We start from the raw sequence: 13,260 nt of genomic DNA, 5'->3' as shown, positions 1-13,260 counted from the left end.
ATCTGATGCTTCAAATTATGAAACAGCCTGGATTTAAGTTAAATGATAAAGTCAAATCAGGTTAAATGGTGGTGTTTATAAACTGCATGCAACACAGTTCAAATACGTGGGCAGCTCTCTACTCCCGCGCAAGAGAAATCCGCTGCTTGGATAAAAATATTAAATTATTCCCTTTCGATCAAGTGCATTAAAATTACAAAACCTTACCTCAAAAATTCAGTCGAGTTGTGAAAACTGCTACCGCTCAACCGTCGCGCGTTTTCCAATCGTTCCGGCCGATACCTTACTTTATTATGATTTCGTTGTCCGTTAAACACCGGCGCATTGTTAAGCCTGTTTATTTTTGGTACAAAATGATGTCATGCCTTAGGAACCAGAAAAGTGCATCCTTACGTATTTCCGCTTTTCAATCGGTGTACAATTTTTTCTCTGAAATCGAAACTTGAAAATAAATGGGTTCACTGTCAGGATAAACACCTCACCACAAAATTAAGAAAACGTCCCTTCTAATTTTTCTTCTTTATTGGCGTTTATGCTTTGTCAGTCTGACGCACCGCTAAAATCATCATTATTTTAGTATAGCAGGGAAATTTTGCGATAAATAGTGACATAATGTACAAAGAATTCCAAACTTGTACAGCTGGCTTCTGCATGCGGGTGAAAAGCTTCATTGCGCGTGCGCTCTGTTGCTTTTGCCTTGTCTTCGGTTATTTTTGGAATTTACTGTAAAAAATAAACATTTTGTGTAGTAACTGGGGTATGCAACCTCACCATCAATTTATTGCAACCAGCTTACTAAATGACAGGTTTTGAAAAAATGCTTCCTTATTTCTCGAAAGGCAATTAAAGCCATGTATATCCGCATTAATTTTTTGCCTTGACCTTATTAAAGACGGATACATATTGACTCTGTCCGCGCTTTCGTATTTTAAAATTGGTTTCTCAGCGAATCCTATGTTGCTTGGAAACCCACTGAGAGTTTTCTTGCGGTTTAGATGGCTAAAAAAGTAACAATTCGGAAGGAAACGATGATATTCAGTTGGTTTTTCGTTGCAACAATAGATTTAAGGGATAGGAAGTCCCACCCTTCCAAACAATACGATAAAAACAAAGACTTTTTGGATGGTTTACAGTTAATCAGTAAACATTAAGCGCTAAATTCAATATTTTGCGGTCGAGACCCGCTAAAGGAAAACTGATTAATTTAGTCTTGTTGTGAACCAAAGAAAGTTTTGTGTTTCTGTAGCTCCGCGTGGCTCAATCGAACCTCGCGAAAGCTGCAAGCGTATCAAATAACGATTTCGCCTTGTGTTCATGTTTCCCTTCACATTGCGGCGTCTAAAAGACGTAAATTCCGGAAAAATCAAAGACTTTTTCGGATGTGTGCTGCGTTTTGTCAATGGTTAATTTATGGGAGGTGAAACCAAAAAAGAAAACTGCAGCCTTCAAGGTTTGCGTTATAACTTCCCCGACTAAATATAAGAAAAAATTCCCTTTTCTTCAATCTCAGTTTTGATATAGAATGTTAAACGTACCGTTTTACCAAACAACAAAATTGAAATAAATCTGCACGCGTTACTATATTTGATGCTTACTTGTCCTGGCAAAAAGGGGAATACCCTTTCATATGAATTAAAAGTGACTGCAGAAATAATTAAAGATTTTCAAATGAATTTTCAGTTTTGGTGGTAAATAACCTTTTAGCAGGCTTCCTTTAAGGATTTTTGTGACATATTATTCGTGAATTCTATATTGTTAAGACTTCTTTTTTGCTTGTTATGGTCAAGTAATACGCTTAAGTAAAAAGACCTTTCTGAGCCAAAAAAGTATCTTTTTCGCGCTCTCTAAATGACTTAGCCTGCGAGAGCAGACGCATTTCCGGCCGTCGCTTCTCTCCGCCGAAAAATAGGAAGCGACGGCCGGAAATGCGTCTGCTCTCGCAGGCTATAAATGACTCGGACCCCCGAGAGGATAAGGGAGTAAGTTATAATATCGCGAATAAAAGAGACTCTTTCACAGACTGTCCAGAAATCTCGAATTGGTATCTTTTTCTTTTGAATTCATGCCATTAAGCTCAGAAAATCGAAGTTTTTAGAAACTTTTACACTCTTTCCAGCAGAGGGCAAACAACAGCGAGCACTTTGTCGATATAATCCGATCAAGTGGCTATGAAACATCACCATACCCACCGAACATTCGTCAAGAAAACGTCTTTGGTCGCACAAACTACAAATCCTCGATTTTATTTGCGGCAGATCAAAATAGTTAATTGTAAACTTTGTTGGTTCAGTGGTCAGAGCGAAATAAGTTCAAGCTTATGCTCTGCTTAAATATAGGAGGATAAAAGATCAAAGAAATAAAAGGAAAACTGTGATAAAACCGCCAAACAAGTTGAGAATAACTTCCTAGAAAGTTCAATGAATTTTGAGATGAAAGTTTGCGTATACATTAATCAGACAATATATTGGTTTGATTGTGAAACACATAAGAGGTGGCAGATAATAGTTATGCTATAATGACAAATTTATGTCGTTCGTTTGTTATAACAATGAGTTCTTTGTTTATTTCACTTGCACTGAAAAACGTTAGAGTGAATATAAATTGTGACAGGTCACTCGAGGGACAAATTTAGAAAATATTAGAAAAAAAAAAAACAGCCCTGGCTTACCAGATTGGATGCCGGCGGCCATAAAGAAAATCAGAAAAGCAATATATTCATTCAATATATTCAATATATTCGGGTTTTTTTTAGATATTACATGTAAATCTGAGAATGATTTGAAAAGAGCGGGAAACTTATGGGAGTACTGAATGTAAGGTAAGCGTTGCGATCAAATACGCCAACTGAAGGCAGGGCTGTCATAAGCGTTTCTGTTTATTTCCCAAACGAAGCAGAGTGTACCGACTTGAACATTTAGATTACGATTAATGTTGGTGAGGTCCAGAATTCGAATCGAAACGAATTATGGACGACAACTTTGTATCTAGTGTTATCGTAGAACCATCCTCGGAGACCCAGGGGCAGTCAGTGGGGGCGAGGATGTCGTAGAACGAGCAGTTTTGAGTTTCGTAACGTCACAAGTCGGCTTTCAAAAGTTGAGGTCATATTATTGTAAGTTGTAGTCGGTGAATCGAAGTGGTGGTATTCTTTTGCTTAACCATACAGTCAGCCACATAAAAATAAAATTTTCTAGCGATAAAATAGTTCATTATAATTACACTCCGTCAGTTACGCTAGGTTTTTTGAAATTGTTTAAAACTTCGTCGTTGGTATATAGCTACTGCAGTCTTTTGTTTCGTTTTCTCAAAGTTGGTTTCTCTTTACATCTTTCAAGCCTTTCAGTTTCTTTGCTCGTATAAATCGTTCAATGCTTGATCATTGTACAGATTGTACATAGGATTCGGTGTAAATTTTAAATCAATTTATTTTCCATCCTGCAGCCAAGGCTTGATAAATATTCAGACTTGTACAGCGATCTTGCATTTGTTGATGTTATGTAGCTTTTTTAAAGCGAAAATTTGCATCAAGACTAGACAATCGCGTCACGCCAGTCCAAGACAGAAGGCTCTAGCAATATTAAATTTTTAAATTGTTTTCCGATTAAAGAACTAGACTTACCTTAACCCTTTCAGTGCTGAATTTCTCCAAAAACTGTTTTTTTTTTTTACCGTTAAACTGAATTTTTGATGCTACGATCCTGGATTTCCCTTAACTTTACTTAAAAAGCACTTTTCCACAATGCAGCAAGATTTTGAGGAAGATTCCATTAAAAAATGTACAAAAATGTACTTTGGTGCATGCGCATAAGCCAAAATTTGGACTTTTTTTTTTTTTTTTTTTGCGAAATCGTTTCCATTTTTTTTTCTTGCTCCTTTTCCTTTCGTTTCTCTTGGCTTTGTTATTTCCACTTCTTTCTACTGTATTCGTCCTTTCCTTAGACCAAAAAAGTTTTGATAAAAACATTGGTAAACCCTGTCAAGAGGACCTCGATCTTTTACAGGTGTTTTGGCCTTTTTAAGCACCGATTTTGCACTAAAAAGTGATTGACTTTTTCTCGATTAGCTCTGTTAGGATGCGACCGATACGCAAAGTGAATAGTTCTTTGAAAAGGTCAAACCTAGCTCTATCAGATGCTTATCACCAAAATCTGCTGACTTTCAAATTGATGACGTCACAAGTGGTTCATTGACTGCTCCTCCAAATGTCGACAAAAGTCGACTTTAGCACTGAAAGAGTTAAGCAAAAGTACCCAGGATTGCTTTATCGCCGATTTTTGCTTGTTTCACATTGCTTTTGCTCCATAAATTGGATTTCAATGGAAAAAACCACAATTTGAATGGAATTACTCATTTCAATTAACCCTTTCAGTGCTGAATTTCTCCAAAAACTGGTTTTTTTTACCGTTAAACTGAATTTTTGATGCTACGATCCTGGATTTCCCTTAACTTTACTTAAAAAGCACTTTTCCACAATGCAGCAAGATTTTGAGGAAGATTCCATTAAAAAATGTACAAAAATGTACTTCGGTGCATGCGCATAAGCCAAAATTTGGACTTTTTTTTTTTTTTTTGCGAAATCGTTTCCATTTTTTTTCTTGCTCCTTTTCCTTTCGTTTGTCTTGGCTTTGTTATTTCCACTACTTTCTACTGTATCCATCCTTCCTTTAGACCAAAAAAGTTTTGATAAAAACATTGGTTAACCCTGTCAAGAGGACCTCGATCTTTTACAGGTGTTTTGGCCTTTTTAAGCACCGATTTTGCACTAAAAAGTGATTGACTTTTTCTCGATTAGCTCTGTTAGGATGCGACCGATACGCAAAGTGAATAGTTCTTTGAAAAGGTCAAACCTAGCTCTATCAGATGCTTATCACCAAAATCTGCTGACTTTCAAATTGATGACGTCACAAGTGGTTCATTGACTGCTCCTCCAAATGTCGACAAAAGTCGACTTTAGCACTGAAAGAGTTAAGCAAAAGTACCCAGGATTGCTTTATCGCCGATTTTTGCTTGTTTCACATTGCTTTTGCTCCATAAATTGGATTTCAATGGAAAAAACCACAATTTGAATGGAATTACTCATTTCAATTAAGCAAAAGTACCCAGGATTGCTTTATCCCCGATTTTTGCTTGTTTCACATTGCTTTTGCTCCATAAATTGGATTTCAATGGAAAAAAGCACAATTTGAATGGAATTACTCATTTCAATTAACCCTTTCAGTGCTGAATTTCGATGCTACGAAATTCAGCACTGTCACTGTCACCCTGTCAAGAGGACCTCGATCTTTTACAGGTGTTTTGGCCTTTTTAAGCACCGATTTTGCACTAAAAAGTGATTGACTTTTTCTCGATTAGCTCTGTTAGGATGCGACCGATACGCATTGTGAATAGTTCTTTAAAAAGGTCAAATCTAGCTCTATCAGATGCTTATCACCAAAATCTGCTGACTTTCAAATTGATGACGTCACAAGTGGTTCATTGACTGCTCCTCCAAATGTCGACAAAAGTCGACTTTAGCACTGAAAGAGTTTAGCAAAAGTACCCAGGATTGCTTTATCGCCGATTTTTGCTTGTTTCACATTGCTTTTGCTCCATAAATTGGATTTCAATGGAAAAAAGCACAATTTGAATGGAATTACTCATTTCAATTAAGCAAAAGTACCCAGGATTGCTTTATCGCCGATTTTTGCTTGTTTCACATTGCTTTTGCTCCATAAATTGGATTTCAATGGAAAAAAGCACAATTTGAATGGAATTACTCATTTCAATTAACCCTTTCAGTGCTGAATTTCTCCAAAAACTGGTTTTTTTTACCGTTAAACTGAATTTTTGATGCTACGATCCTGGATTTCCCTTAACTTTACTTAAAAAGCACTTTTCCACAATGCAGCAAGATTTTGAGGAAGATTCCATTAAAAATTGTACAAAAATGTACTTTGGTGCATGCGCATAAGCCAAAATTTGGACTTTTTTTTTTTTTTTTTTTTTGCGAAATCGTTTCCATTTTTTTCTTGCTCCTTTTCCTTTCGTTTGTCTTGGCTTTGTTATTTCCACTTCTTTCTACTGTATTTGTTCTTTCCTTAGACCAAAAAAGTTTTGATAAAAACATTGGTAAACCCTGTCAAGAGGACCTCGATCTTTTACAGGTGTTTTGGCCTTTTTAAGCACCGATTTTACACTAAAAAGTGATTGACTTTTTCTCGATTAGCTCTGTTAGGATGCGACCGATACGCAAAGTGAATAGTTCTTTGAAAAGGTCAAACCTAGCTCTATCAGATGCTTATCACCAAAATCTGCTGACTTTCAAATTGATGACGTCACAAGTGGTTCATTGACTGCTCCTCCAAATGTCGACAAAAGTCGACTTTAGCACTGAAAGAGTTAAGCAAAAGTACCCAGGATTGCTTTATCGCCGATTTTTGCTTGTTTCACATTGCTTTTGCTCCATAAATTGGATTTCAATGGAAAAACCCACAATTTGAATGGAATTACTCATTTCAATTAACCCTTTCAGTGCTGAATTTCTCCAAAAACTGCTTTTTTTACCGTTAAACTGAATTTTTGATGCTACGATCCTGGATTTCCCTTAACTTTACTTAAAAAGCACTTTTCCACAATGCAGCAAGATTTTGAGGAAGATTCCATTAAAAATTGTACAAAAATGTACTTTGGTGCATGCGCATAAGCCAAAATTTGGACTTTTTTTTTTTTTTTTTTTTGCGAAATCGTTTCCATTTTTTTTCTTGCTCCTTTTCCTTTTGTTTGTCTTGGCTTTGTTATTTCCACTTCTTTCTACTGTATTCGTTCTTTCCTTAGACCAAAAAAGTTTTGATAAAAACATTGGTAAACCCTGTCAAGAGGACCTCGATCTTTTACAGGTGTTTTGGCCTTTTTAAGCACCGATTTTGCACTAAAAAGTGATTGACTTTTTCTCGATTAGCTCTGTTAGGATGCGACCGATACGCAAAGTGAATAGTTCTTTGAAAAGGTCAAACCTAGCTCTATCAGATGCTTATCACCAAAATCTGCTGACTTTCAAATTGATGACGTCACAAGTGGTTCATTGACTGCTCCTCCAAATGTCGACAAAAGTCGACTTTAGCACTGAAAGAGTTAAGCAAAAGTACCCAGGATTGCTTTATCGCCGAGTTTCACATTGCTTTTGCTCCATAAATTGGATTTCAATGGAAAAAAGCACAATTTGAATGGAATTACTCATTTCAATTAAGCAAAAGTACCCAGGATTGCTTTATTGCCGATTTTTGCTTGTTTCACATTGCTTTTGCTCCATAAATTGGATTTCAATGGAAAAAAGCACAATTTGAATGGAATTACTCATTTCAATTAACCCTTTCAGTGCTGAATTTCTCCAAAAACTGGTTTTTTTTACCGTTAAACTGAATTTTTGATGCTACGATCCTGGATTTCCCTTAACTTTACTTAAAAAGCACTTTTCCACAATGCAGCAAGATTTTGAGGAAGATTCCATTAAAAAATGTACAAAAATGTACTTTGGTGCATGCGCATAAGCCAAAATTTGGACTTTTTTTTTTTTTTTGCGAAATCGTTTCCATTTTTTTTCTTGCTCCTTTTCCTTTCGTTTGTCTTGGCTTTGTTATTTCCACTTCTTTCTACTGTATTCGTCCTTTCCTTAGACCAAAAAAGTTTTGATAAAAACATTGGTAAACCCTGTCAAGAGGACCTCGATCTTTTACAGGTGTTTTGGCCTTTTTAAGCACCGATTTTGCACTAAAAAGTGATTGACTTTTTCTCGATTAGCTCTGTTAGGATGCGACCGATACGCAAAGTGAATAGTTCTTTGAAAAGGTCAAACCTAGCTCTATCAGATGCTTATCACCAAAATCTGCTGACTTTCAAATTGATGACGTCACAAGTGGTTCATTGACTGCTCCTCCAAATGTCGACAAAATTCGACTTTAGCACTGAAAGAGTTTAGCAAAAGTACCCAGGATTGCTTTATCGCCCATTTTTGCTTGTTTCACATTGCTTTTGCTCCATAAATTGGATTTCAATGGAAGAAAGCACAATTTGAATGGAATTACTCAATTCAATTAAGCAAAAGTACCCAGGATTGCTTTATCGCCGATTTTTGCTTGTTTCACATTGCTTTTGCTCCATAAATTGGATTTCAATGGAAAAAACCACAATTTGAATGGAATTACTCATTTCAATTAACCCTTTCAGTGCTGAATTTCTCCAAAAACTGGTTTTTTTTACCGTTAAACTGAATTTTTGATGCTACGATCCTGGATTTCCCTTAACTTTACTTAAAAAGCACTTTTCCACAATGCAGCAAGATTTTGAGGAAGATTCCATTAAAAATTGTACAAAAATGTACTTTGGTGCATGCGCATAAGCCAAAATTTGGACTCTTTTTTTTTTTTTTTTTTTGCGAAATCGTTTCCATTTTTTTTTCTTGCTCCTTTTCCTTTCGTTTGTCTTGGCTTTGTTATTTCCACTACTTTCTACTGTATCCATCCTTCCTTTAGACCAAAAAAGTTTTGATAAAAACATTGGTAAACCCTGTCAAGAGGACCTCGATCTTTTACAGGTGTTTTGGCCTTTTTAAGCACCGATTTTGCACTAAAAAGTGATTGACTTTTTCTCGATTAGCTCTGTTAGGATGCGACCGATACGCAAAGTGAATAGTTCTTTGAAAAGGTCAAACCTAGCTCTATCAGATGCTTATCACCAAAATCTGCTGACTTTCAAATTGATGACGTCACAAGTGGTTCATTGACTGCTCCTCCAAATGTCGACAAAAGTCGACTTTAGCACTGAAAGAGTTAAGCAAAAGTACCCAGGATTGCTTTATCGCCGATTTTTGCTTGTTTCACATTGCTTTTGCTCCATAAATTGGATTTCAATGGAAAAAAGCACAATTTGAATGGAATTACTCATTTCAATTAACCCTTTCAGTGCTGAATTTCTCCAAAAACTGGTTTTTTTACCGTTAAACTGAATTTTTGATGCTACGATCCTGGATATCCCTTAACTTTACTTAAAAAGCACTTTTCCACAATGCAGCAAGATTTTGAGGAAGATTCCATTAAAAATTGTAGAAAAATGTACTTTGGTGCATGCGCATAAGACCAATTTATGTCCTCATAAATTTAAGTTAATGGGACAACCATGAGTGATTGCATGCTGGTTGTGTGACATGCTATAAGCTAGAGGATAGGGTTTCACAGTCCAAAGTGTAGGGTTATCACATGCTTAAGTAATGGAACTGTTGGCTGAGCCAATCAGAATTGGCTGGTATTTTACTGTCAATCGATCACAAGGCATCGAACACGAGTTAAGCGTGTTCATTCATTCCTGTGCTGCGAGCAAGCAAACTGTATTTAATATCTGTCTTCTTCTACGACGTGGTTTTTTGTCAATAAGTCTCGCAGACGTTCAACTTGCTTTCTTTGCTCTCCTCTGAGACGGTATCTCTATCCTGTGGGGCAATTTAACGTTTCTGGACTTGCAAATCATGCCGCCACGAGCACGCCGGTCGACTTCCCGCCCAAGCACACAAATGTATATCGACCCGGCCGCGTTTGGAGCCTTATCCATCGCCGACCTTCGCTCCCTTTGCGTTAGAAATGGAATACAGTCGACAGGAGTCCGAAAGACTCTCGAACGTCGGCTCCGAGAGCTGAACAGTCCACCACCAACTCGGCAAAACATCAGCGAACATGAGTCAACAGCTCTAAACATCGATGCAACGGCGGCACAAAGGCAAGAGCGCCCTGAGTTTACAGACGACCAGATGCAGACAATCCAGCAATTAATCGCGGACACTGTAAAGCAATCTGCCAGGGAGATAGCGACCGAAGCGGCTAGGGCCGCTGTGAATGCTTCGTCGAGCCTCCTTGCCCAACGGCCCGCGTCGCTTGTGCCTGACACAGCGCCTGAAACGGCAGTTCACCCAAGCACTACGCCGGTAAGCTTCGCCTCGCCCTTCCAAGAGATCCCAGGGCAGTACATTAAAGACATCCAGAGTGGTGAGTTTTTTGATCTTTCAAAATTACTGCCTAAGAATCTGTCCCTGTACGACGAGGATGATAATGTTCTCCTATCGTTAGAGAATTCCGTTGTTAAGGTGTCGAAGAAATCAAAGCCGACGGCCTCCACCTCAATCACCGACATTGAACAGTGGACCACTGCCTTTACGTCCTATATGAGTGTACTAATCGACAAGTTTCCAACAAGATCGCAGGAACTCTTGCAATACATTAGTTTAATTAGATATGCGGCCCGTGTGCACAAAGGGTTAGGCTGGGCCATTTATGATTTTAAGTTTCGCCAGAAAGCTAGTGTAAATAAGTCTCTTAATTGGTCAGTGGTCGACACTCAACTTTGGTTGACTATTTTTACCGTCTCGCCAGCGGTTCTCAAGGAAGAGTATCCGCTTTTTTCTAACGGACCCCAGCGAAGTGTCTCAGGGGGCGCAAACAGAGGCACATGCAACTTCTACAATAGGAGTGGCACATGTAATAAAGTATGTATGTATGTATGTATGTATGTATGTATGTATGTATGTATGTATGTATGTATGTATGTATGTATGTATGTATGTATGTATGTATGTATGTATGTATGTATGTATGTATGTATGTATGTATGTATGTATGTATGTATGTATGTATGTATGTATGTATGTATGTATTAATAGAGACTCCTGTTATTTTAGACATGTCTGCAACAGATGCGGTGGATCGCATCCACGGGTTGACTGCCCTGCCCACCCTGTGCGGCAACCAGAGCGGGAAGGGGGGAGGAATAGAGATGGTGACCATGGAAACGCAAAGGCGGGTTCCTCCCATCGAAAGTGAGAACACTACTTGCCCCCTCCCGACCCCTATTAACGTAAAACGACTTCAGGAAACATTGACTAATCATCCGGATCAGGAATTTGTCTCACAGTTATGTAACAATCTTAGGTACGGGGCCGATGTGGGTTTTACTGGGAGACGTGTTGCTAGATTCTCTAGAAATCTGCCCACTGCCCTTTCCCAACCTAATATTGTTTCAGAAAACCTTTCCAGGGAAGTGGCCCTTGGGCGCGTTGCAGGTCCTTTCCCCACCCCACCCCTCCCCAATTTCCAGGTGTCACCCATCGGATTGGTTCCCAAAAAGCATTCTACAAAGTTTAGGACCATCTTTCACTTATCTTTCCCAAAATCTGGAGAGACAAGTATCAACTCTTCAATTCCCAAGGAGGATTTCAGCCTTCAGTATATAACAATTGACAATGCAATCCAAGGGATTTTGAGCCTCGGCCAAGGGTGCTTTCTCGCGAAAACCGACTTCGAGTCAGCGTTTCGCCTCATCCCTCTCAGGCCTTCAGATTACGAGCTATTTGGAATGTACTGGGAGGGTAGCTACTACTATGACAAAGTTCTTCCCTTTGGCTTGAGAAGTGCCCCTTACCTGTTCAATCTACTGTCTAATGCGATAGAGTGGATCCTCCTCAACCATTGCCTGGTTTCGTTTGTCTGTCATATCCTCGATGATTTCTTGATCATCGAGCCAGCCTCATTCTCCCCTCCTCTAAATTTGCTATGCCAGCAGAGCTTGAATAGCATGCTTTTGACCTTTAGCAATCTGGGTATCCCCATTGCAGCCAACAAAACAGAGGGCCCTTCTACTACCCTTGAGTTCATGGGAATTATCCTGGACACTGTCCGGATGGAGGCCAGACTCCCAGCAGATAAGGTAGAACGGATACAGGCCTCACTTGTCCTCTTCCAAACAAAAAGGACATGCACCCTTAAGGAATTACAGTCACTCATTGGGACCTTGAACTTTGCGTGCAGAGTTATCCCCCAGGGAGACCCTTTCTACAGCGTATGGTTGAGCTAACTCGTAAAGTTGCTAAACCTAACCACCACATTAAATTGAACAAGGGTTTCTTCAAGGATCTCACGATGTGGCAACAGTTTATTCACACTTGGAATGGGGCCGGGTTTTTCCTCCCTACTTCATGGCTAGACTCTGACTCCTTAGAACTCCATACTGATGCCTCAGGCACACTTGGATACGGAGGAATATTGGGTCAAAAATGGTTTCAGGGTAGGTGGGAGACTCGCCACCTGCTCACTACTGCTGGTATAAGCATTGCCTGGCAAGAGTTATTTGCTTTGGTGGTTGCATGTCACCTATGGGGGGACGAGCTCGCTAACAAGCGAATAGTTTTCTATTGCGACAACAAATCGGTTGTTAGTATAGTTAACTCCAAACGATCCCACATTCCTAGGGTTATGGACCTGGTTCGCCATTTTACCCTCCTTACTTTAAGACATAACTTCTATCCAAGGGCAGAGCACATTGAAGGCAAGAAGAATGAAATCGCGGATTCCCTCTCTCGATTTCAGATGGAGCGATTTCGCAGACTGGCCCCTCATGCAGACCCAGCCCCATGTCCCGTGCCCCAGGCAATGTTGGTGATCTGAATGCCGACATCCAGAAGTACTTAAGTCTCTCTGTTGCTGCCTCTACTAAACAAACCTATACATCTGGCGAACGAAGATTTTTGGACTTTTGCACCCTCCACAGTCCACACAAGTCAACTCATTTGCCAACCAATGAAGAGACTCTTATTCAGTATGTTGCATATTTAGCCAAAACAATTAAACACTCATCCATTAAAGGTTACCTGGCTGCAGTTAGACACCTGCATATCTGCTCAGGTTATGACCTAGACCTTAAGAAATTCTTGCGTCTGCAGTTGATTTGCCAGGGCATCAAGCGTTCCCAGGGCGATTCTACCCGCATTCGACTCCCTATTACAATAAATCACCTGAAATTGTTTTTCCAACTTCTTGCAATCCCAACTACCACTAACTATGACTCTATTATGATATGGGCAGCCATGACCTTAGCCTTTTTTGGTTTCCTCCGCTTGGGAGAAATGACCTGCAACTCACCCTATTCTTGTACACTCCACTTGTCTCCAGGGGACATGACCTTTTCTCCTAGTTTTCAAAACCCCGAACATATGTCAGTTCGGATAAAAATATCCAAAACCGACCCTTTTCGCTCGGGCCAAACTATTGTTATTGGCAAGACTGACCAGAGTGTCTGCCCTGTTTCAGCTATGAAAAACTATTTGTCCTACCGGGGGACCACAACCGGTCCACTTTTTAAGCACTCGTCTGGGGCTCCCCTCACAAAAGCGGGTCTTACCTCTGAAACTAGGCAGCTTCTCTCTATGTCAGGTTTTCAGCCCTCTGAGTATGCGGGACATAGCTA

The 13,260-nt window shown here is 39.4% G+C and overlaps 4 protein-coding genes across 4 annotated transcripts in view; 3 read left to right on the top strand and 1 right to left on the bottom strand.

Annotated features, from left to right (window-relative positions):
• The window catches only part of LOC144648597 (uncharacterized), a 701,885-nt gene that overhangs the window by 407,821 nt on the left and 280,804 nt on the right, over window positions 1-13,260 (bottom strand).
• LOC144649639 (uncharacterized) overlaps window positions 1-13,260 on the top strand; it is a 187,879-nt gene that overhangs the window by 73,682 nt on the left and 100,937 nt on the right. The gene's annotated exons all lie outside the window — the stretch shown is intronic.
• The window catches only part of LOC144652372 (uncharacterized), a 107,687-nt gene that overhangs the window by 17,099 nt on the left and 77,328 nt on the right, over window positions 1-13,260 (top strand). The window lies entirely within an intron of this gene.
• LOC144662898 (uncharacterized) lies at window positions 9,497-10,841 on the top strand. The gene is made up of 2 exons (XM_078523866.1): window positions 9,497-10,511; window positions 10,684-10,841. Exons 1-2 carry the CDS (start codon window positions 9,497-9,499, stop codon window positions 10,839-10,841), a joined length of 1,173 nt encoding a protein of 390 aa, XP_078379992.1.

Source organism: Oculina patagonica, chromosome 1 (genome assembly GCF_052425735.1).
Source record: "Oculina patagonica isolate OP01 chromosome 1, crgOcupat, whole genome shotgun sequence".
Lineage (NCBI taxonomy): Eukaryota > Metazoa > Cnidaria > Anthozoa > Scleractinia > Oculinidae > Oculina > Oculina patagonica.
The sequence above is the reverse complement of the archived record's forward strand: the minus strand, read 5'-3'. Positions and strand labels throughout refer to the sequence as shown.

Bases quoted from the DNA above. Each gene is read 5' to 3' on its own strand.
- LOC144662898 (XM_078523866.1), top strand. From the start codon at position 9,497: ATGCCGCCACGAGCACGCCGGTCGACTTCCCGCCCAAGCACACAAATG. The intron at 10,512-10,683 runs GTATGTATGTAT...GTATTAATAGAG, and splicing joins TGGCACATGTAATAAAGTAT to ACTCCTGTTATTTTAGACAT.